The sequence below is a fragment of the Aethalodelphis obliquidens genome, unplaced genomic scaffold (assembly GCF_003676395.1).
Source record: "Aethalodelphis obliquidens isolate GAN/ISIS:26980383/991018 unplaced genomic scaffold, ASM367639v1 scaffold72, whole genome shotgun sequence".
Lineage (NCBI taxonomy): Eukaryota > Metazoa > Chordata > Mammalia > Artiodactyla > Delphinidae > Aethalodelphis > Aethalodelphis obliquidens.
Window position 1 is genome coordinate 351,689 of NW_020838016.1, and position 23,993 is coordinate 375,681.

Consider the following 23,993-nt stretch of genomic DNA (forward strand, 5'->3'; position numbering starts at 1 on the left):
GGAGGCAACTGCAGCTCACCCTGGGGCCACAGACACTGGTGGCAGCCATTCTTGGGAGCTCCTTCTACCATGTGGACATTGGTGTTGGCAGGCACCATTGTGGAATCCTCCCTCTGGCTTATTACCCCCAGGACCCAGCCCTGCCCTGGCCCAACAGCCTGCAGTCACCAGTGCTGGGGCGCCTCAAGCCAAGCAACTAACTTGGCAAGGACACAGCCCCACCCATCAGCAGACAGGCTGCCTTAAGACCCCCTAAGCCCACAGCTGCCTCTGGATGTGGCCCTGCCTACCAGAGGGCCCAGGACCTAGTTCCAGCCACCAGTGGGCAGGGACCAGATGCAAGAAAACCACAATCCAGCAGCCTGCAGACACAGCCCATCTACCAACAGGCCAGAGACCCTGGCCCTGGGACAAGCCTGGCCCCAGCCCTGCTCACTAGCAGGCTAATTCAAGCTTCTGGACACCCCAGACCCTGTGTCAGAAACCCACCCCCCACCAGCAGCAATCTGATACCATCTCTGGAATCCCTGGACCCTGCAACCAACTCCAGGACCTTATCTGCCTGCCAGTAGTCCGGAAGTAACCCCAGGACCTGGCTTCACCCACGAGGAAGGTGGGCAACAACCATGGAGTCTTCTGGACCCTGACTCTGCCAACCAGTGAGCCAGCACTAGCCCTGGGGCCCCCTGGGCTAGTTCTTCAGTCAGCGGCCTTGTGACCCAGCCCCGCCAACCAGCAGCCGGCAGCCTCCACACAAGGCAGAGCCTAGCAACCAACCAGACTGGAGGCTAACCAAACCTACCAGACTGCCCACATATTCAGCTGGCCACAAGAGAAGGTTCCAGGTAGCCCTCATAGGGGGAACCCCTAGAGCATATAGCTTGGGAGATGAGAAAGAAGTGCACTGCTGGGATGCATAGGACATCTGCTACAGAAGGTCACTTCTCCAAGGTTGGGAAATGTAACTAACTTAGCAGATACATAAAAATACAAACAGCAACTTAGGCAAAATGAGGTGGCAGAGGAACATGCTCCAGATGAAGGAATAAGACAAAACCCCCGAAAAAGAACTAAGTGAAGTGGAGACAGGACATCTACTTAATAAAGAGTTCAGGGTAGTGATGGTAAAGATGATGAAAAAACCCAGGAGAAGAATGGATGCACAGAGTGAGAAGTTAGAAGTTCTTAACAAAGAGTCAAAAAATATGCAGAACAACTGAACAGAGATGAAGAATACAATAAATGACATGAAAAATATACTAGAAGTAATCAATGGTAGACTAAATGATATAGAGGAATGGATCAGTGAGCTGGAAGACAGAGTAGTGGAAATTGCTGATGTGGAACAGAAAAAAGAAAAAATAAGGAAAAGAAATGAGGACAGTTTAAGAGACCTCTGGGACAACATCAAGCACAATAACATTTGCATTATAGAGGTCCTACAAGGAGAAGAGAGAGAGAAAGGGGATGAGAACATATTTGAAGACTTAATAGCTAAAAACTTCCCTAACCTGGGAAAGGCAATAGACATGCAAGTCCCATAAGTGTAGAGTCCCATAAAGGATTAACCCAAAGAGGAACATGCCAAGACACACTTTAATTAAAATGGCAAAAAGCAAAGATAAAGAGAGACTATTAAAAGCAACAAGGGAAAAGCGAAAAATAACATATAAGGGAACTCCCATAAGGTTATCAGCTGACTTTTCAGCAGAAACTCTACAGGCCAGAAGGGAGTGGTACAATACATTTAAAGTGGTGAAAGGAGGGCTTCCCTAGTGGAGCAGTGGTTAAGAATCCACCTGCCAATGCAGGGGACACAGGTTCGAGCCCTGGTCCTGGAAGATCCCACATGCCATGAAGCAACAAAGCCTGTGCACCACAGCTACTGAGCCTGCACTCTACAGCCTGCGAGACACAACTACTGAAGCCCACACGCCTAGAGCCCGTGCTCTGCAACAAGAGAAGCTACCGAAATGAGAAGCCCACACACGACAACAAAGAGTAACTTCCACTCGCCCCAACTAGAGAAAGCCAGTGCGCAGCAAAGAAGACCCAACACAGCCAAAAAGAAATAAATTAAAGAAATAAATTTTAAAAAAAAGAATAAAGTGATGAAAGGGAAACCCTACAACCAGGAATACTCTACCCAGCAAGGCTCTTATTCAGATTTGATGAAGAGATCAAAAGTTTTACAGACAGACAAAAGCTAAAAGAGTTCAGCATCACCAAACTAGGTTTACAAGAAATGTTAAAGAAACTTCTCTAAGCAAAAAAGAAAAGGCCACAACTAGGCACAAGGAAATTATGAAATGAAAAAGTTCATTGGTAAAGGCAAACATAAGTAAAGGTAGGAAATTATCCATGCACAAAGCTAGTAGGAAGATTAAAAGACAAAAGTAGTAAAATCATTAATATCCACAATAAGCAGGTAAGGAATACACAACCAATTAGATGTAAAATATGATATCAAAAACAGTAATCATGAGAGGAAGAGAGTACAAACGCAGGGTTGTTAAAATGCATTTGAAATTAAGCAGTCAGCAACTTAAAACAATCATATATATATATATGTAAGTATACCCACCTACTTCATCATAACCACAAACCAAAAATCTACAATAGATATACATACAAAAAAGAAAAAGGAATCCAAACATAACTCTAAAGATACTCATCACATCACATGACAAGAGAACAAAAGAAGGGGAAAAAAAAGACCCACAAAACAATTCCAAAACAATTAACAAAATGGCAATAAGAACTTAGGTATCACTAATTACCTCAAATGTAAGTGAAATAAATGCTCCAATCAAAAGACACAGAGTGGCTGAATGGATACAAAAATAAGACCTGTATAGATGCTGCACACACGAAACTCACTTGAGATCTAAAGACACACAAAGACAAAAGTGAGGGGATGGAAAAAGGTATTCCATGCAAATGGAAATCAAAAGAAAGCTGGGGTAGCAAAAGTTATATCAGACAAAATAGACTTTAAAACAAAGACTGTTACAAGAGACAAAGACACTACACATAATGATCAAGGGATCAATCCAAGAAGAATATATAACAATTGTAAATACATATGCATGCAACATAGGAGCACTTAAATACATAAAGCAAATATTAACAGCCATAAACGGAGATATCGACAGTAACATAATACTAGTGGGGGACTTTAACACCACACTTACATGAATGGACAGATCATCCAGACAGAAAATCAATAAGCCTTAAATGACACATTAGTTGATATATATAGAATATTCTATCTGAAAGCGGAATACACATTCTTTTCAAGTGCACATGGACCATTCTCCAGGATAGATCACATACTAGGCCACAAAACAATCCTCAGTAAATTTAAGAAAACTGAAATCATATGAAGCATCTTTTCCGACCACAACGCTATGAGACTAGAAATAAACTACTAGAAAAAAACTGCAAAAAACACAAGAGACTAAACAATATGCTACTAAACAACAAATGGAACACTGAGGAAGTCAAAAAGGAAATAACAACTTACCTAAAGGCAAATGAAAATGAAAACACAATGATCCAAAATTTATGAGATGCAGCAAAAGCAGTTCTAAGAGGGAAGTTTATAGTGATACAAGCTTACCTCAGAAAAAAGAAAAATCTCAAATAAACAACTTAAACTTACACCTAAAGGAACTAGAAAAAGAAGAACAAACAAAACCCAAAGTCAGTAGGAGAAAAGAAATAGTAAAGATCAGAGCAGAAATAAATGAAATAGAGACTAAAAAATCAATAGAAAAGATAAATGAAACTAAAAGCTGGTTCTCTAAGAAGATAAGCAACACTGATAAAACCTTTAGTCAGACTTATCAAGAAAAAAATGGAGAGGGATCAAATCAATAAAATCAGAAATGAAAAAGGAGAAGTTACAACTGACATCACAGAAATATAAAGAATCATGAGAGACTACAATGAACAACTCTATGCCAATAAAATCAACAACCTTGAAGAAACAGACAAATTTTTAGAAAGATACAATCTTCCCAGACTGAACCAGGAAGAAATAGAAAATATAAACAGATCAATTACCAGTAATGAAATTGAATCAGTAATTTAAAAACTCCCAAGAAACAGAAGTCCAGGACCAGATGGCTTCATGGGTGAATTCTACCAAACATTTACAGAAGAGTTAATGCCTATCCTTTTAAAACTATTCCAAAAAGTTGCAGAGGAAGTAACACTTCTGAACCCATTCTATAAGGCAAGCATCACCCTGATATCAAAACCAGACAAAGATATGATAGAAAAAGAAAATTACAGGCCAATACCACTGCTGAACATAGATGCAAAAATCCTCAACCAAATACTAGCAAACCAAATACAATAACACATTAAAAGGATCATATACCATGATCAAGTGGGATTTACCCCAGGGATGGAAGGACTTTTCAATATCTTCAAATTACTCAATGTGATATACCACATTAATAAACTGAAGAATAAAAATCATATGATCATCTCAATAGATGCAGGAAAAGCTTTTGACAAAATTCAACATCCATTTATGATATTTTTCTCAAGAAAGTGGGCATAGAGTAGGGAACATATCTCAACATAATGAAGGTCATTCATGACAAACCCACAGTTAACATCATACTCAACAGTGAAAAGCTGAAAGGATTTCCTCTAAGATCAGGTACAAGACAGGGATGCCCACTCTTGCCATTTTTATTCAATATAGTATTGGAAGTCCTAATCACAGCAGTCAGACAAGAAAAAGAAATAAAAGGAATCCAAATTTGAAAGGAAAAAGTAAAACTGTCACTCTGTAGATCACATGGTACTATACATAGAAAATCCTAAAGACACCACCAGAAAACTTCTAGAGCTCATCAATGAATTTGGTAAAGTTGCAGGATACAAAATTAATGTACAGAAATCTGTTGCATTTCTATACATTAACAATGAACTATCAGAAAAAGAAATTAAGGAAATAATCCCATTTACAGTTGCATCAAAAAGAACAAAATACCTAGGAATAAACCTACCTAAGGAGATAAAAGACCTGCAGTTGGAAAACTATAAGACACTGACAAAAGAAAATGAAGATGACACAAACAGATGGAAAGGTATACTGTGTTCTTGGACTGGAAGAATTAATATTCTTAAAATGACCATACTACTCAAGGCAATCTACAGATTCAATACAATCTCTATCAAAATATCAATGGCATTTTTCACAGAACTAGAATAAATAATTCTTAAATTTATATGGAGGGAATTCCCTGGAGATCCAGTGGTTAGGACTCTGTGCTTTCACTGCCAAGGGCCCGAGTTCAATGCCTGGTAGGGGAACTAAGATCCCACAAGCCGTGCAGTGTGTCCAAAAAAAATTAAATTTTTATGGAAACACAAAAGAGCCCGAATAGCCAAAACAATCTTGAGAAAGAACAGAAGTGGAGGAATCATGCTCCCTGACTTCAGACTATACTACAAAGCTACAGTCATTAACACAGTATGGTATTGGCACAAAAACAGACACAAAGATCAATGGAATATAACAGAGAATGCAGAAATAAATCCACACACTTATGGTCAATTAATCTATGACAAATGAGGGAAGAACAGATAATGGAGAAGATAGTCTCTTCAAAAACTGGTGCTGAGAAAACTGGACAGCTACATGTAAAAGCATGAAATAAGAACATTTTCTCACACTACATACAAAAATAAATTCAAAATGGATTAAAGACCTAAATGTAAGACTAGAAACGAAACTCCTAGAGGAAAACAGACCACACTCTTTGATATAAATTGTAGCCATATGTTTTTAGATTTATCTCCTAAAGCAAAGGAAATAAAAGCAAAAATAAACAAATGGGGCCTAATTAAACTTAAAAGCTTTTGCACAGCAAAGGAAACCATCAACAAAATAAGAAGACAACCTACTGAATGGGAGAAAATATTTGCAAATGATATGACCAATAAGGGGTTAATATCCCAAATATATAAATGCTCATACAACTCAATATTAAAAAAAAAACCTGATTAAAAAATGGGCATAAGACCTGAATAGACTTTTTTCTGAAGAGGAAATGCAGATGGCCAACAGGCACATGAAAAGATGTTCAACATCGCTAATCATTAGGGAACTGAAATCAAAACCACAATGAGATATCACCTCACACCTGTCACAATGGCCATCATCAAACAGAACACAAATAGCAAATGCTAGTGAGGATGTGGAGAAAAGGGAACCCTCATACAATGTTGGTGGGAATGTGAATTTGTGCAGCCACTGTGCAAAACAGTATGGAGGTTTTGCAAAAAACTAAAAATAGAACTATAATGTGGCTCAGCAATTCCACTCCTGGGTATATAGCTGAAGAAAACAAAAACACTAATTTGAAAAGTTACATGTATCCAGTGTTCATACCAGCATTATTTACAATAGTCAAGATATGGAAGCAACCTAAGTGTCCATCAACAGACAAATGGATATAGAAGACATTATATATATATATTTCTATATATTTTTATATATATATATAAAATTGTGTGTGTGTGTGTATATATATATACACACACACACAATGGAATGCTACTCAGGCATAAAAAAGAAGGAAATTTTGCCATTTGCAACAACGTGCATGGACTTGGATGGTATTATGCTAAGTGAAATAAGTTGGACAGAGAAAGACAAATGCTGCATGATATCACTAATATGTGGAATGTAAAAAATAAACTAGTGAATATAACAAAAAAGAAACAGACTTATAGATTTAGAGAACAAACTAGTGGTTACCAATGGGGAGAGGGAAGGGGGGAGGGGCAATTTAGAGGTAGGGGATTAAGAGGTACAAACTATTATGTATAAAATAAGCTATAAGGACACAGAGAATATAGCCAATATTTTATAATAACTATAAATGGAGTATAACCTTTAAAAATTGTGAATCACTATACTGTATACCTGTAACTTATATAATACTATATATCGACTATACTTTAATTTTTAAAAAGTAACAATTTTTCTTGGCAATGGCTTAAGAAAAATGTCACCCATCAGTCTGCATGAAGGAAACATTGTGTAGTGGACTGAAATGTCTTCAACAACATCAAGAGAACTTCCAGGGGTATGTAATCCCTAGAAAGCAGCTTGTGCTGAAAAGTGACTAAAAGGACAAAAACGAATCAAGTCTAAATGTGAGAGTGGGAGTCTAGATGTAAAAGGCAACTTGATAGTTCGAGAAGAATAGAAAAGATTTGAAAAAGCCATTTAAAAAAATGTCACAGATTTTACAAAGAGATGCAGTTACAACCTAGATGAAATTATGCAGCATAGATATGTCCCAGACCCTGTTAACGTGACTTTACGACTTCATTCTGTAGCAAAAATACAATGAACCAAGATCAGGGTTGGAGATTATATATAAAGTCAAGAGGTGAGAAGATTCTGGAATAACAATATAAGGTCAGGAAAGTTTATAACTCTTACATTACTCGCACACAAATCCACAGTCAAAAAATTATTAATTCATTGATAATAAAGAAGGTAGTTCTTGAAATGATTGATCATGCCCACCTGGGCCAGGCAAGGTGAGAAGTCAAATGAAGTCATAAGGGGTTCATGGATTCTAAAGTAAGAGGAATCAAATTTGTAGCCTCTCAGGTGAGGTATAAAGAAATAAAAGAAGTAGAAGGTAGTGAGGCTATGGTCAAAGACAAGGGTTTCAGTTTCTAGATTACCAACATTGACCAGTTCCAACAGAGATTAGAAGCAGTACAGTGTGGAAGGAATCATATGGAATTGGAAGTCAGTAGGTCTGAGTTCAAAACCTGGCTTTATGACCAAAGAGCATATTAAGGGTATTTAAAAAATCTGAAAAGTAAAAAGATTGGAAAAAAACCTAATCCCCATGTCTTTTCTAGCTATAAAATTAAGTTTTATAACTAAGCTTTTCTCTAACTACACTGACATCTTAGAAATAGTGGGGGAATTAAAAAGAAAAATCCATTAAAAACACAAGTTTTGTTTTGCATAACAAACTTTTTTTTCATAAGACGACATATAAAAGACTGCAACGCAGATGACTTCAGAAGAAACAGTGTCCTTATATTTATCGTAAATACATCTGACTACTAATTAATGAATGCAGATAAAATATCTATGGGTTTATTAAATATATTTATTTTTCAAGTTGAAATGGTAATATGTACATTAAACTCCAAAATCTTAAACATTTCTCTGCCAGATGGGTAAGATTTATATTTGGAAAATTAACGATATTTTCCAGGAAAACTGGATTTCTTTTAAACATTGCAGTAAGCATTTTGTACTACTGAAACACTTGCTCAAACATGCTTCAAATACTTTACATATCAGTAACTAGAAAATAACTAGGGATTGTGAAATTGAGTGATATATTTTAGTTTTGTTATTCCCTTTAGTAATTCTTTACTGGCTTACCACACACATTCCTAGATGGTTTATCATTTAAAATTGTTCATGTTTTCTTTCTTAATTGTTGTGCTTTCTGACAACAAAAATAAAATATGCTGTTGTCTTGGGGAAAAAAGAACAATAAAACCTCAAACCTTACAGAAATGTACAACTTATAAATCTCCTATAATTTCATCCCCTATAACTACTGTTTAGGTTTTAGTACATATCTACTAAAAGTAAAGATTTACTTTTACCCTAATTTTTTCTAAAGAATAGAGCTTGATAGGCCATCTTAGAAAAGCAGAATATAAAAACAGAAGGGAAAAGAATGGAAAAGAAGAGAACTGAAATAAGTTGAGCACCAGCTGTGCCAGGTACCAGCTAGTTGCTCCATATCAATTACCTCATTTTAGCTCCTTGGGAACCCTGAAATTTTTTTTTCCCAATCCAAAAGGCACACAAGTCACACAATGTCAATTTCCTGGCTTTGATAATATACTCTAGTTGTGTGAGATCTCTTTGGGGAATCTGGATGATGGATACACAGGCCCCTCTACTATTTTTACAACTTCTTGTGAGTCTTCAATGATTTCCAAATAAAAAGTTACAATAAAAACTGAGGCACAGAAAGGGGTAGAGAATAAAAATTAAGCATAAATAAATGAGATGGAAATAGTACCTTAGTGATTAATTAAAATCAATTCTTTTAACATAGATTCATTCAGAAACATGTAACTACCTGCAGAAATGAATAAGATGCATTTACTGCTTTATAGGAGCTCTTAGTCTAGGCCCTCATTTATTGAGCATCTACCATATAGACTCTAGAAACAAAGGTAAGAAAAAAATTAATTAAAGGTATAATCCTTACCCTCAAAGGAAAAATAAAAAGCTTTCAATCATATCCCTAGGAATATATACAGTGGAGCACATATATATACACATCCAGGGACTGATTTTCCAATTTGTGAAGTGCCTTCATGAAAAAACATAGTCTAATTTCCTACTTATTTATGAAATTTAAAAAATGAGATGGAACTATTGACTAGAATTAAATTCTAAAGTTTCATAGCTTTTAATGCCAGTCCACAGTGGGAACGTTTTCCTTCTTTGACTACTCTCTTAGTTTTATTGTATGATATACTTTAGCATTTGGGTATATATTGTTCTCTGCTGTTACCCGAGTATCTTTTCTCTCCATCTGTGTTTTGAGCTCATTAAGAGCTGTTTTTCCTTCTAACCCCATGTTTCAGAGCACATAGTTGGTAATAAATAAATGCCAGTTGACTTGTACTTTGTCAACTGTATGTTACTTCCATAAAAAATTAGCTACACATATTTATATGAGACAGAAATTGATTAACTTTGATTTAACTAATAATTATGGGATTACTGGGTATAAAGTAGAAGACATTTTACTAGCTACTATATAACCCTAAAACATAAAAGATAATGATATATGTAACAAATTAGCATTGCCTCCACAGAACTTAAGTTAGATGATTCCTGTTTGGCAACTTTAATCCTATAAGAAACGTTTTTCTAACATGAGATTAAATATAAAAAGGGAATAACTATTTGGAACTTACCTGCCGTTACTTTCAGCATATTTAATATTTAATTTCAGCATATTTAAACATTTTGGTAGACAACACATAACTAAGGAGATTTAGGTCTGAATTTTTCCTTCCTTGCTTAAGTAATGAATGTAAAAGTACTGTAGTTATATTGATAGAAAACATAAAGAACGCTGACTTATTCAAAGATAGGCTCCAAAAATATTAATGAACCAAAGAAATAGATAAAATATAGACCAGATCCTGCTGTTTTAAGGTATATGCTTTTCTAATTTTTCCAGGTTATAAATTAGCAATATTTAATTTTCCTATTCTATATTTAAGTTATAATTCAGAATTCATCCATGCCATTAACAAAAAGTTACATACGCACACATACATATAATTACATATACATAATTTAAATACCCAAACTGACTTTTCTATGAAAAATTTTCTGTCTTGATGGTGCATGTGCTCGTATGTCTTTATATTACATTTGAACTTTCAATTGATATAGTAGTACTTTGAATTATGACAGCAATGCAATATATAATGTTATTTTCCTCCTGTCCTCTTCCTGTGTGAAAAGAACATGAAACTCAGAAGCTTAGCACATGAATTTAGAACAGCTCTTCCTGCCCTAAAACATCTTAGCATTCTGAGAAAACTAATGAACCCAGAAAATTTTCTCCTGAGAAGGAAGATTCAGGGAACTGTAAATCATTCACATCAATATCAGAATACTAAGGGCCAAATAAATGTCTTGTCCAAAGGCATACAGGTAAAGAGAGACGAACTGAAGTACTTTCTTCATTCCCACCACACTCCTCCAATCCTAGGCCTCACTATGCTCAGTGGAGGAGGGTTATAGCTCTGATTTGTTTGTACTCTTTATAAAGATTACACTGTGTACATTTACACAGGGCAAGGTTACATTAATCTCATACAAATTCTTTTGAAGCCTCAAAAGAGTCTTTTGGAATTCTGTCCTCTCTGAGCTTATAATAATCAAAAAAAAAATTCTTTATCAGATAGGGAAAAAAATGAAAATGAACCAGAAGAAAGAGCAAGAACGTGGATAAGCTAAATATATTTAGTAGCTGAAAAATTTCTTTGAAGAAAACAGCAACATGCATGTAAATTCCCAAATCCTTTTAAAGTAGTAAATCAGGTGATTAGACCCCAGCCTTTTATAGGTGGGCAGATACCTATGCCAGAATATCTGCAGGACTTATTTCTAAAAGTTGTGAGTGGTAATGTTAGTTTTGAATATAGGGGAGGAATGGGGATGGGGTGGGCTCCTTCAGTGCTCTGGGGGAACATCTACTTAGTACGTGTATCCCAAATCAGACATACTCAATTTTTTATAAACAGGGCTTCCAATACCTCTTTAGGGTGGAAAACTATGTTATCTAGTTTGAAATCTCCATGAATCAAATTTTCTTCATTGTCATTATCTGGCAAGTTTTTCATTAGCCAGTCAGATAGTTGATTCATGGCAGGGATGTCCTGATGAGCTGCAGCTTGATATTGCTTTGTCCATGTTGATACCTAAAGATATACAAATTAAAAAAATGACAGAGCTGAAAGTGGAATGTAAGATTCAGCAATTCTAAAATTAAAACAAAATTCAATTATATCAAATTTTGTTTTAGTGTTAAATGCTCAGGACAAATGCCGTGATACTCATATTAGCCTAAAACACTCATATCAGCCTGAAAACTTCAACATTTAAGTTTCTCTTCCATCTATTTTCATTTTACTTACCTAGACTTTTATCAGGAAAAAAAATACTGGCCTAGGAATCAAGAGACGTGGGTTCTAGTCTTTATTCAGCAAATATTTTGTGGAAGGAGAAAAAAAAAAAAGAACACACACAAACACACATACGTACATACCAAAAAAATAGACAAAGAAAATTTCTGGAAGGGTCACAAGAAACAAGTAATCCCTGAAAAATGTAATATAGGGACTAGAAAAAGAAAGGAGATCTTTATTTTTCATTTTAATCCCCTTTCTTATTACCCATAGAATTTTCTAAAGAATCTTCAAAAATATATTACAGATATGAAAAATGCAAATATTTTTTTAATTGTTCTTAGAATTGAATGCAAATAAGACAACCTATTGTCAAAGTCCTCCATCAACTGAAATAATATTATTTATCTACTTATATCTCTCTCCCCACTTTCTAAGGTATCTCTGTTCAATTTAGTACAGTAAAGATATTCATCTTTGGAATCTCAGAGAGTTGGGTTGAAATTGTGTCTAAGCCACTTATTTGTATATTACTTAATACCTGCAAGCCTCAGTTTCCTCATCTGCAAAATGGGGGTAGTAATACCTATGTATTAGGGTTGTTACAAAGATTAAAAAACACTAGGTCTAACAACTCACCTAGCATGGGAGCTGGCACGTAAGGAGTATTCCCTAAACCTTAGTTCCCGTTTCTCTCCCTTCTGCCCCCTTAAAAAGACATACAAAGGGAAACAGCCCCATACATATCTGGTCTTGCTGTTTCTTTGATTTGAAATGCTCACCATCTCTTCCCTATTGCTCTAGATTTTATCCTTCCTTAAATACACAGTACAAGACATATCTTTCCCAGGAAGCTTTCCCCAACCTAAGCAAGGGCATACTGATATCTATCGTCTGAATGGAACAGTTTTCATGATGAGTACCAAACAATTTACTGCCAGATTATATACTCTTTCATACCATTTTCAAGTCGCATGTAAATGAGATTCAGGTATAGATGTCTCAAAAATGACCATAAGTTCCTTTAGGGGAAGAACTTATTTCTATTTTCCTGATATTTAACACAGTATTCAGCACATATTAAACATACATTCATGCTTAATAAATATCTGTTAAACTAATTTAAAAAGGGAAAATTGTATAGAAAATATATTGGTAAATTAAGTGAAGAGATAGAAACAGCTTTAAATCTGCATTTATGTACATGCTGTTATAGAAGCTTTTGCTGAACAAAATCTGATCTAAAAATACAAAATTATTTTATGTTTAAAACAAGTCAATCTGATGGCTGATATTAAAAGTTATAGCCAAGTTTCAGAAAAGTATAAAATAATAGGTTTTTATTTTAACTAATATTATTTCCAACAACTTGAGAAAAGGAGCACTTTGTTTGGATGCATTACCTGTCTTTTGCAGTACCCAGCACCTCTACCATATTCTTCCAGCTGCAGTGACTGTATATTCAAGGAATGTAACTGAGCCAAGGTTTCTATCATGGCCACATATATGGCTGAGCGTTCTGCTGGGCTAACTTCAGGAATTGTGAAATCACGAAAGATTCGGCCCTATGGAAGCAATTACAACAGATAATATAAAACAAAATAAATCTTTTCATACCAATTATTTGCTGTGTCATCATCCCCTGTTGCCTACAAAAAAGATCAGGATACAGTCTTACAACCAAAACCAATTCTTTGCAGAATGCGCTAGAACTGTCATTTGTGAAACATGTTTTACATAAGAGTGTACATGCCAAAGGGAAAATACAAGGATACACCAAGATGAACTTAAAGGACAAAAACTAATCTCAAGTAACATCTTACCGAAAAAAAACCCTTAAAACAATTTGGATTTATTTTTAATGGATTGATGTCCTATTTGGAGTAGTTTTTTCCCCTACTATTTGGACGGTTTAGTTATTGCCATTACATATAGCTCTTTACTGACACCTAGAGGAAGACTAAGCCAATACGCCCTAATTACTAAATTTGTTCCTAGTTTACTTCAACCCGCTCAAACTGTGTGTGCTCAAAATAAAATGAAAGTTTAATACAACACAGGGAATAGAGCCAGGATTTTATAATAACTGTAAAAATTCTGAATCACTATGTAATACACCTGTAACTTATATAATATTGTGCATCAACTATATCTCAATTAAAAAATCTCAATTATATAATTATATAATATTGTGCATCAACTATATCTCAATTAAAAAATTAAATAATATTGTGCATCAACTATATCTCAATTAAAAAATTTAAAAAACAAAACAAAACAAAACTTCCATAGAGAACCAATCTTGCTGACACCTTGATTTCAAACTTCTAGCCTCCAGAACTGAGAGAATAAATATCTGTTGTTTTAAGAAAAAGAAAAAAGTTTAAGCCCTTCCAAAGCAAACTACCTACAATGTAGACTAATATACTATCACTTATTACCACCTAATATCACAATTAAAAATAAAAGCAACAAAAAGTACAATTAAGTGTTAATTTACCTGTACATGTTCCATCACATAAAATTCTGTTCCAATGACACAAGCATCACTGCAGTACAATAAAGGTTTGGGAACGGGGAATCCAATTGAAAACAAAGTTTTCTGGACTTTAAATTCTCTATCAATCTAAATAGGACGATAGATAATTAAAAATCAGAAATACAGAAAATTTAATAATTACTTGTGAACTAACATTAAGGTTAGAAATTAATTTTAAAACAGTATCAACAAATAACCCAGAGGATAATAATTTCCTTAGTATTTTCCTTAAAAGTAGTCTTAGTGTGAGAGATTGGTTCAAGATGGCAGAGTAGAAGGACGTGCTATCACTCCCTCTTACAAGAACACCAGAATCACGACTAACTGCTGAACAATCATTGACAGGAAGACACTGGAACTCACCAAAAAAGATACCCCATATCCAAAGACAAAGGGGAAGCCACAATGAGATGGTAGGAGGGGCGCAATCATGATAAAATCAAATCCCATAACTGTGGGGTGGGTGACTCACAAACTGGAGAACACTTATACCACAGAAGTCCACCCACTGGAGTGAAGGTTCTAAGCCCCACGTCAGGCTTCCCAATCTGGGGGTATGGCAACGGGAGGAGGAACTCTTAGAGAATCAGACTTTGAAGGCTAGTGGGATTTGACTGCAGGACTTCGACAGGACCAGGGGAAACAGAGACTCCACTCTCTTTTTTTTTTTTTTTTTTTGCGTTATGTGGGCCTCTCACTGTCGTGGCCTCTCTCGTTGCGGAGCACAGGCTCCGGACGTGCTGGCTCAGCGGCCATGGCTTATGGGCCTAGCCGCTCCGCGGCATGTGGGATCTTCCCGGACCGGGGCACGAACCCGTGTCCCCTGCATCGGCAGGTGGACTCTCAACCACTGCGCCACCAGGGAAGCCCGAGACTCCACTCTTGAAGGGCACACACAAAGTAGTGTGCTCATTGGGACCGAGGGGAAGGAGCTGTGACCCCATAGGAAACTGGACCAGCCTGATAGTGCTAGAGGGTCTCCTGCAGAGGTGGGGGGTGGCTGCGTGTCACCGTGAGGACAAGGACACTGGCAACAGAAGTTCTGGGAAGTATTCTTTGGCGTGAGTCCCCCCAGAGTCTGCCATTAGCCCCACCAAAGAGCCCGGGTAGGCTCCAGTGTTGGGTCGCCTCAGGCCAAACAACCAATCGGGAGGGAACCCAGTCCCACCCATCAGCAGACAACTGGATTAAAGTTTTACTGAGCTCTGCCCACCAGAGAAACACCCAGCTCTACCCATCACCAGTTCCTCCAATCAGGAAACTTGCACAACCCTCTTAGATAGCCTCATCCACCAGAGGGCAGACAGCAGAAGCGAGAAGAACTACAATCCTGCAGCCTGTGAAACAAAAACCACATTCACAGAAAGGTAGACAAGATGAAAAGGCAGAGGGCTATGTACCAGATGAAGGAACAAGATAAAACCCCAGAAAAACAACTAAATGAAGTGGAGATAGGAAACCCTCCAGAAAAAGAATTCAGAATAATGATAGTGAAGATGATCCAGGACCTCGGAAAAAGAATGGAGGCAAAGATTGAGAAGGTGCAAGAAATGTTTAACAAAGATCTAGAAAAATTAATGAACAAACAGAGATGAACAACACAATAACTGAAATGAAAAATACACTAGAAGGAATCGATAGCAGAATAACTCAGACAGAAGAACCGATAAGTGACCTGGAAGACAGAATGGAGGAATTCACTGCTGTGGAACAGAATAAAGAAAAGAGGATGAAAAGAAATGAAGACAGCCTAAGAGACATCTGAGACAACATTAAATGCAACAACATTCGCATTATAGGGATCCCAGAAGGAGAAGAGAGAGAGAAAGGACCAGAGAAAATATTTGAAGAGATTATAGTCGAAAACTTCCCTAACATGGGAAAGGAAATAGCCACACAAGTCCAGGAAGCGCAGTGAGTCCCATACAGGATAAACCCAAGGAGAAACACACTGAGACATATAGTAATCAAATTGGCAAAAATTAAAAACAAAGAGAAATTACTGAAAGCAGCAAGGGAAATGTGACAAGTAACATACAAGGGAACTCCCATAAGGTTAACAGCTGATTTCTCAGCAGAAACTCTACTACAAGACAGAAGGGAGTGGCATGATATACTTAAAGTGATGAAAGGGAAGAACCTACAACCAAGATTATTATAACAGGCAAGGATCTCATCCAGATTCGATGGAGAAATCAAAAGCTTTACAGACAAGCAAAAGCTAAGAGAATTCTGCACCACCAAACCAGCTCTACAACAAATGCTAAGGGAACTTCTCTAAGTGGGACACACAAGAGAAGAAAAGGACCTACAAAAACAAACCCAAAACAATTTAAGAAAATGGTAATACGAACATACATATCGATAATTTCCTTATACGTGAATAGATTAAATGCTCCAACCAAAAGACACAGGCTTGCTGAATGGATACAAAAACAAGACCCATATATATGCTGTCTACAAGAGACCCACTTCAGACCTAGGGACACATACAGACTGAAAGTGAGGGGATGGAAAAAGATATTCCATGCAAATGGAAATCAAAAGAAAGCTGGAGTAACAATACTCATATCAGATAAAATAGACTTTAAAATAAAGAATGTTACAAGAGACAAGGAAGGACACTACATAATGATTAAGGGATCAGTCCAAGAAGATATAACAATTATAAATATATATGCACCTCAATACATAAGGCAACTGCAAACAGCTCTAAAAGAGGAAATTGACAGTAACACAATAATAGTGGGGGACTTTAGCACCTCACTTACACCAATGGACAGATCATCCAAACAGAAAATTAATAAGGAAACACAAGCTTTAAATGACACAACAGTCCAGATAGATTTAATTGATATTTATAGAACATTCCATCCAAAAAAGCAGATTACAATTTCTTCTCAAGTGCACACGGAACATTCTCCAGGATAGATCACATCTTGGGTCACAAATAAAGCCTCAGTAAATTTAAGAAAATTGGAATCATATCAAGCATCTTTTCTGACCACACCACTATGAGATTAGAAATCAATTACAGGGAGAAAAACGTAAAAAGCACAAACACATGGAGGCTAAACAATACATTACTAAATAACTAGGAGACCACTGAGGAAATCTAAGAGGAAATCAAAAAGTACCTAGAGACAAATGACAATGAAAACATGACGATCCAAAACCTAAGGGATGGAGCAAAAGCAGTTCTAAGAGGGAAGTTTATAGCAATAGAAGCCTACCTCAAAAAACAAGAAAAAACTCAAGTAAACAATCTAACCTTACACCTAAAGGAACTAGAGAAAGAAGAACAAACAAAACCCAAAGTTAGCTGAAGGAAAGAAATCATAAAGATCAGAGCAGAAATAAATGAAATAGAAACAAAGAAAACAATAGCAAAGATCAATAAAACTAAAAGCTGGTTCTTTGAGAAGATAAACAAAATTGATAAACCATTAGCCAGACTCATCAAGAGAAAGAGAGAGAGGACTCAAAACAATAAAATTAGAAATGAAAAAGGAGAAGTTACAACAGACACCGCAGAAATACTAAGAGACTACTACATCCTAAGTGACTACTACAAGCAACTCTATGCCAATAAAATGGACAACCTGGAAGAAATGGACAAATTCTTAGAAAGGTATAACCTTCCAAGACTGAACCAGGAAGAAACAGAAAATATGAACAGACCAATCACAAGTAATGAAATTGAAACTGTGATTAAAAATCTTCCAACAAACAAAAGTCCAGGACCAGATGGCTTCACAGTGAATTCTGTCAAACATTTAGAGAAGAGCTAACACCTTTCCTTCTCAAACCCTTCCAAACTATAGCAGAGGGAGGAACTCATTCTATGAGGCCACCATCACCCTGATACCAAAACCAGACAAAGATGCCACCAAGAAAGAAAACTACAGGCCAGTATCACTGATGAACATAGATGCAAAAATCCTCAACAAAATACTAGCAAACAGAATCCAACAACACATTAAAAGGTACATACACCATGATCAAGAGGGATTTATTCCAGGGTTGCAAGGATTCTTCAATATATGCAAATCAATCAATGTGATACACCATATTAACAAATAGAAGAAGAAAAACCATATGATCATCTCAATAGATGCAGTAAAAGCTTTTGACAAAATTCAACACCCATTTATGATAAAAACTCTCCAGAAAGTGGGCATGGGGGAAACTATCTCAACATAATAAAGGCCATATATGAGAAACTGACAGCAAACATCAATGGTGAGAAACTGAAAGCATTTCCTCTAAGATCAGGAACAAGACAAGGATGTTCACTCTCACCACTATTATTCAACATAGTTTTGGAAGTCCTAGCCATGGCAATCAGAGAAGAAAAAGAAATAAAAGGAATACAAATTGCAAAAGAAGAAGTTAAACTGTCACTGTTTGCAGATGACATGATACTATACATAGTGAATTCTAAAGATGCCACCAGAAAACTACTAGAGCTAATCAATGAATTTGGTAAAGTTGCAGGATACAAAATTAATGCACAGAAATCTCTTGCGTTCCTATACACTAATGATGAAAAATCTGAAAGAGAAATTAAGGAAATACTCCCATTTACCACTGGCACAAAAAGAATAAAATACCTAGGAATAAACCTACCTAGGGAGACAAAAGACCTGTAGGCAGAAAACTATAAGACACTTGTGAAAGAAATTAAAGATGATACCATCAGATATACCATGGAGAGATATACCATGTTCTTGGATTGGAAGAATCAACATTGTGAAAATGACTATACTACCCAAAGCAATCTACAGATTCAGTGCAATCCCTATCAAATTACCAATGGCATTTTTTACAGAACTAGAACAAAAAATCTTAAAATTTGTATGGAGACACAAAAGACCCCAAATAGCCAAAGCAGTCTTGAGGGAAAGAAACAGAGCTTGAGGAATCAGTCTCCCTGACTTCATACTATACTACAAAGCTACAGTAATGAACACAATATGGTACTTGCACAAAAACAGAAATATAGATCAATGGAATAGGATAGAAAGCCCAGAGATAAACCCATACACCTATGGTCAACTAATCTATGACGAAGGAGGCAAGAATATACTATGGAGAAAAGACCATCTCTTCAATAAGTGGTGCTGGGAAAACTGGACAGCTACGTGTAAAAGAATGAAATTAGAACACTCCCTAACACCATACACAAAAATAAACTCAAAATGGATTAGAGACCTAAATGTAAGACCAGACACTATAAAACTCTTAGGGGAAAACATAGGAAGAACATTCTTTGACATAAATCACAGCAAGATCTTTTTTGATCCACCTCCTAGAGTAATGGAAATAAAAACAAAAATAAACAAATGGAACCTAATGAAACTTAAAAGCTTTAGCAAAGCAAAGGAAACTACAAACAAGACGAAAAGACAAACATCAGAATGGGAGAAAATATTTGCAAATGAATCAATGGACAAAGGATTAATCTCCAAAATATATAAACAGCTCATGCAGCTCAATATTATAAAAACAAACAACCCAATCAAAAAATGGGCAGAAGACCTAAATAGACATTTCTCCAAAGAGGACATACAGATGGCCAAGAAGCACATGAAAAGCTGCTCAACATCACTAATTATTAGAGAAACGCAAATCAAAACTACAATGAGGTATCACCTCACACCAGTTAGAATGGGCATCATCAGAAAATCTACAAACAACAAATTCTGGAGCGGGTGTGAAGAAAAGGGAACCCTCTTGTACTGTTAGTGGGAATGTAAATTGATACAGCCACTATGGAGAACAGTATGGAGGTTCCTTAAAAAACTAAAAAGAGAATTACCATATGACCCAGCAATCCCACTCCTGGGCATATACCTGGAGAAAACCATAATTCAAAAAGACACATGCATCCTAATGTTCATTGCTGTGGTATTTACAATAGCCAGGTCATGGAAGCAACCTAAATGCCCATCGACAGACGAATGGATAAAGAAGATGTGGTACATATATGCAATGAAATATTACTCAGCCATAAAAAGGAATGAAATTGGGTCATTTGTAGAGATGTGGATGAATCTGGAGACTGTCATACAGAGTGAAGTAAGTGAGAAAGAGAAAAATAAGTATCGTATATTAACGCATATATGTGGAACGTAGAAAAATGGTACAGATGAACTGGTTTGCAGGGCAGAAATAGAGACACAGATACAGAGAATAACGTATGGACACCAAGGGGGGAAAACAGCGGTGGGTGGTGGTGGTGGTATGATGAATTGGGAGATTGGGATTGATATGTATATACTGGTGTGTATAAAATGGATGACTAATAAGAACATGCTGTATAAAAAAATAAATAAAATTCAAAAAAATAATTGCTTTAAAAAAATAAAGTAGTCTTAGTATGATTATTACAATTATAAATTAGGCCAGCACTAAAAATTGATCATTTAATTAGGCTAAAAGGAAAGGTACATGCATGGGGCTTATTCCTAACTCTGATAATATGAAGGTGACATTTCCCGACCACAATATTTCGCATGTATCATCATAAGAACATCCCTTTTTTTTCTTATCAGTTCCCTGCTTGCTGGCTCACTCTTGCTTTTACTCCCCAGCCCCCCAACTCCCCCAACTCCAGTTTCCCATGGGGGCTCTCTATTCCAACACTCTGGGCACAGTCAAGTACAGAATGCTGGGGAAGGCCAGTGGGTGCCGGTAGAAAGGAAATGCACCCACTCCTTCGGGAGATCAATGGAGGAACTTGTTTCCAAGGCAGGAATGTGGGGATCCTTCCCGGTACCCAGAGCTGCCATGGAGCTCAAGATAACTACTGGGTAAGAAGGCAATGAGAAGCAAGCTGGTTCTGAAGCAGGAGCCCAAATAAGACAGGAGAAGAAAAGGGCTTCCTTAACCAGGACAGATGTACAGGCTTATCACTCAGGACCCAGGGACACAGCTTACTGCAGAATTCTGATGCCAACTCATCTACCTGCAAAGTCCACTTCCCCAGACTCAGGCAGTGGTAGCTGACCACTTCTAAGGAGAAGAAACCATGCAGCTCACTCTCACAACAGGGATAAAGCAGCTACTGCTGCAATAACTACAGCAGGGAAGTGACTAAACCCATAACCAAGGTAAGAGCAGCCAGTGGTGCCAATGGCTATAGAAAGAAGTGTTTATAACCACCTGGTGCTGGGAAAGGGGGGTGGGGTAGAGTGGTGGAGGCTGGTCATAAAGTGGATGGCAGTGTGGGAACACTGCTTTTTTCCAATGCAGATTTGGAAAAAATGAAGGAAGTTGAAACAAAAGTACTCCAGATCCTTGGGCTGAAAGCATTATGTTATGTTCTGATGTCTTCCAGACATCTAGGTCGTTATCAAGAGGAGACAAACCCAGTTGTTTATTGGGGCATAAATCTCTCCCTACAAGTGGGGATTTTCCTTCAGCCATGCCGTGTTGAGGCTTAATAAAAGTTAGCAAAATTTTTCTATCTTAAGCATCCAAGTCACTTTATTTTCTGGGAATATGATACGGGACTAAGAAGGTCAGAATCTGCATTTTCCATTACTGTGATATTAAATCCACGCTTCAATGGCCCATCTCTAGTCAGCTGGGCCTAGGAAGCACCTGTTATACATGATTATAATAATATTCAAAATATGCATTATGCTTTTAATGTTCTCTTCTCTAAAAATCCATAGATAATATCTGTTTTTCTGAAAACAGAGTCAGTTTTCAACAAAAATCTTTTATAATTCTCACTGTCAATTTAGAGAATACTATAAAAATGATTATTTAAATATTTCTTTTTATCACCAGAAGATCAGGGAATTGTCATATCAAATATATTAAAGTATTCAGTGAGTATATATTGTTATAAGATATAATACTGTACTTTTTAAAACATAATTTAACCAAAGTACAAAATATCTATAAATGAGTAGCAGTGAAAATATTTACTGGGTGACTGTATTTCTAGCTAATTGTATAGGAAGGAATCAAATCCATAAGAGGACTGGATATTGCTCAGAATTAACAGCCTAAACACAGCCTCAGATTTCAAACTCAAATCCTTAATAAAAACTAAAAGGGGGGGGATACAATTCAAGTGAAATTTTCATCTAAGAAATAAAATGCATTTTCTATATTTAATAATTGAGATTATTTTTAAAAGCAATTTAAATTGTTTTGTGTGTATAAAATCCATTTATTAGTCAACAAGGAATTTATCATTGCGTTTGTATACCATACCTTATGTGCTTTAGGAAGAAGTGAACCAGGTGGTTTTTTTCTGAGTACATATGCCTGAAAGCCCTTCTGGAGATAAAAGGTTGGATTGGACTGTCCTGATCTAGATAAGAGTAGAGAAAAGGTCAATAACAAAGATATATTTTTCCTTTTCCCCAAATCCTGCTGAAATTTCAAAAGAAAACACAAAATGAAAATGAACCCATTTCAATGCTAGAAAGCCAAGAGGGGTGCTATCAGCAGCTAAGAACATGAGCTTTTGGATAATATACAGCAGATGGTAACACAGTGGCAGCTGGAGAATCTACAACCTACACAGGTAGAAGAGAAGACCACACTTCCTACTTGCAAATTATGAGTTTCATCAGAAGTGCACCTAGAACAATGTCTAGATCTAAGCAAAGAAAGGCTGGGAGAAGAGATTGTAGGTGATCAGTCAGAAAATTAATTAAAGGATGCTGGAACAGCTGGATTGGTATTCTGTCATCTGCCATTGGAGAGAGGACTCCAAGTACAGCTCTCTAAAGTGGGAATTCTGATAAGCAAGGTCCTAGAGTGGATATCTGGGCCAGGAAGTGCAACAGTGCCCCAGGTGACTCAGACACCAGGGCACTGGCTTTCTCTGCCCTGTGAACAGAAATTCTCACGTGAACTAAGGAAATACACTCCAGCTACCAAACTTATTCAATCTATACCTTCATTTACACAGCTTTTAAATAATTCAACAGCATGAAAGAGAGGCCTTAAACTAAAAAAAACAGATGAATTAATCCGAGGTAACAGGTAATAGGGGAAAGTTAAAAACATTTTTTTTCTGAAGTTTCTCCCTAGGCCTCCAGCCTCCATCTGCAAAGAACAAGAGCAGTCCAGATTGAATGCAGCAGTACGTCCAGTGTCTACTTCTAACTCTGATAAGCCAGACCCATCCTCCCCAGCAATCATCTTGGCACCATCTAATCCTGGGTGGGGGGTGCCTTTTAGCATAGGGAAGTGGAGATCATTGCCACAATGGTCAGGAAATGGGACCACTTCAAGCTGTGTTGTCTGTCTTGACATGGGACAATTTATTTGTGATGCTCCAAAGAGTCAAGTTGCAATGAACCTTACAAAGACATTTTTTAATGCCAAATGTCTGATTGGATGCATTTTTGATAAGGCAGTCATATATGAAGCACTGGCGTTTTATGATGGTAAATGACCTAGGTGAAATATAAAAGGAAAACTAAAAGCTTCTTATTGAAGGTACAGCTGCCATATGATCTAGCAATTTCACTCCTAGGTATATATCCAAGAGAACTGTCACTCATTCTATGGGACACACCCTATACCTTATAAATAACAACTCAAGCACTGCATTATCCTATTTTTTAAGCATTTCTATCTCTGATCATAATTTCCTTTCTTTCATTCCCACTCGTACCTCCATTCCAGTGCCATCTTAGGCACTACAACATTCAGGGCAAAAGAGGCTCCAGTAAGCAAG

At 36.7% G+C, this 23,993-nt stretch overlaps 1 protein-coding gene across 3 annotated transcripts in view; it reads right to left on the reverse strand.

Annotated features, from left to right (window-relative positions):
• The window catches only part of ACAD11 (acyl-CoA dehydrogenase family member 11), an 81,204-nt gene that overhangs the window by 51,530 nt on the left and 5,681 nt on the right, over positions 1-23,993 (reverse strand). For 2 of the 3 annotated variants that reach the window (XM_027091670.1, XM_027091669.1), the window contains exons 2-5: positions 22,514-22,613; positions 14,243-14,368; positions 13,146-13,307; positions 11,371-11,535 (exon numbers count right to left, since the gene is read on the reverse strand). In XM_027091670.1, the coding sequence (XP_026947471.1) occupies positions 11,371-11,535; positions 13,146-13,307; positions 14,243-14,368; positions 22,514-22,613 (553 nt within the window). The remainder of the gene's footprint in view (positions 1-11,370; positions 11,536-13,145; positions 13,308-14,242; positions 14,369-22,513; positions 22,614-23,993) is intronic. The other variant, XM_027091671.1, reaches the window with a different exon arrangement.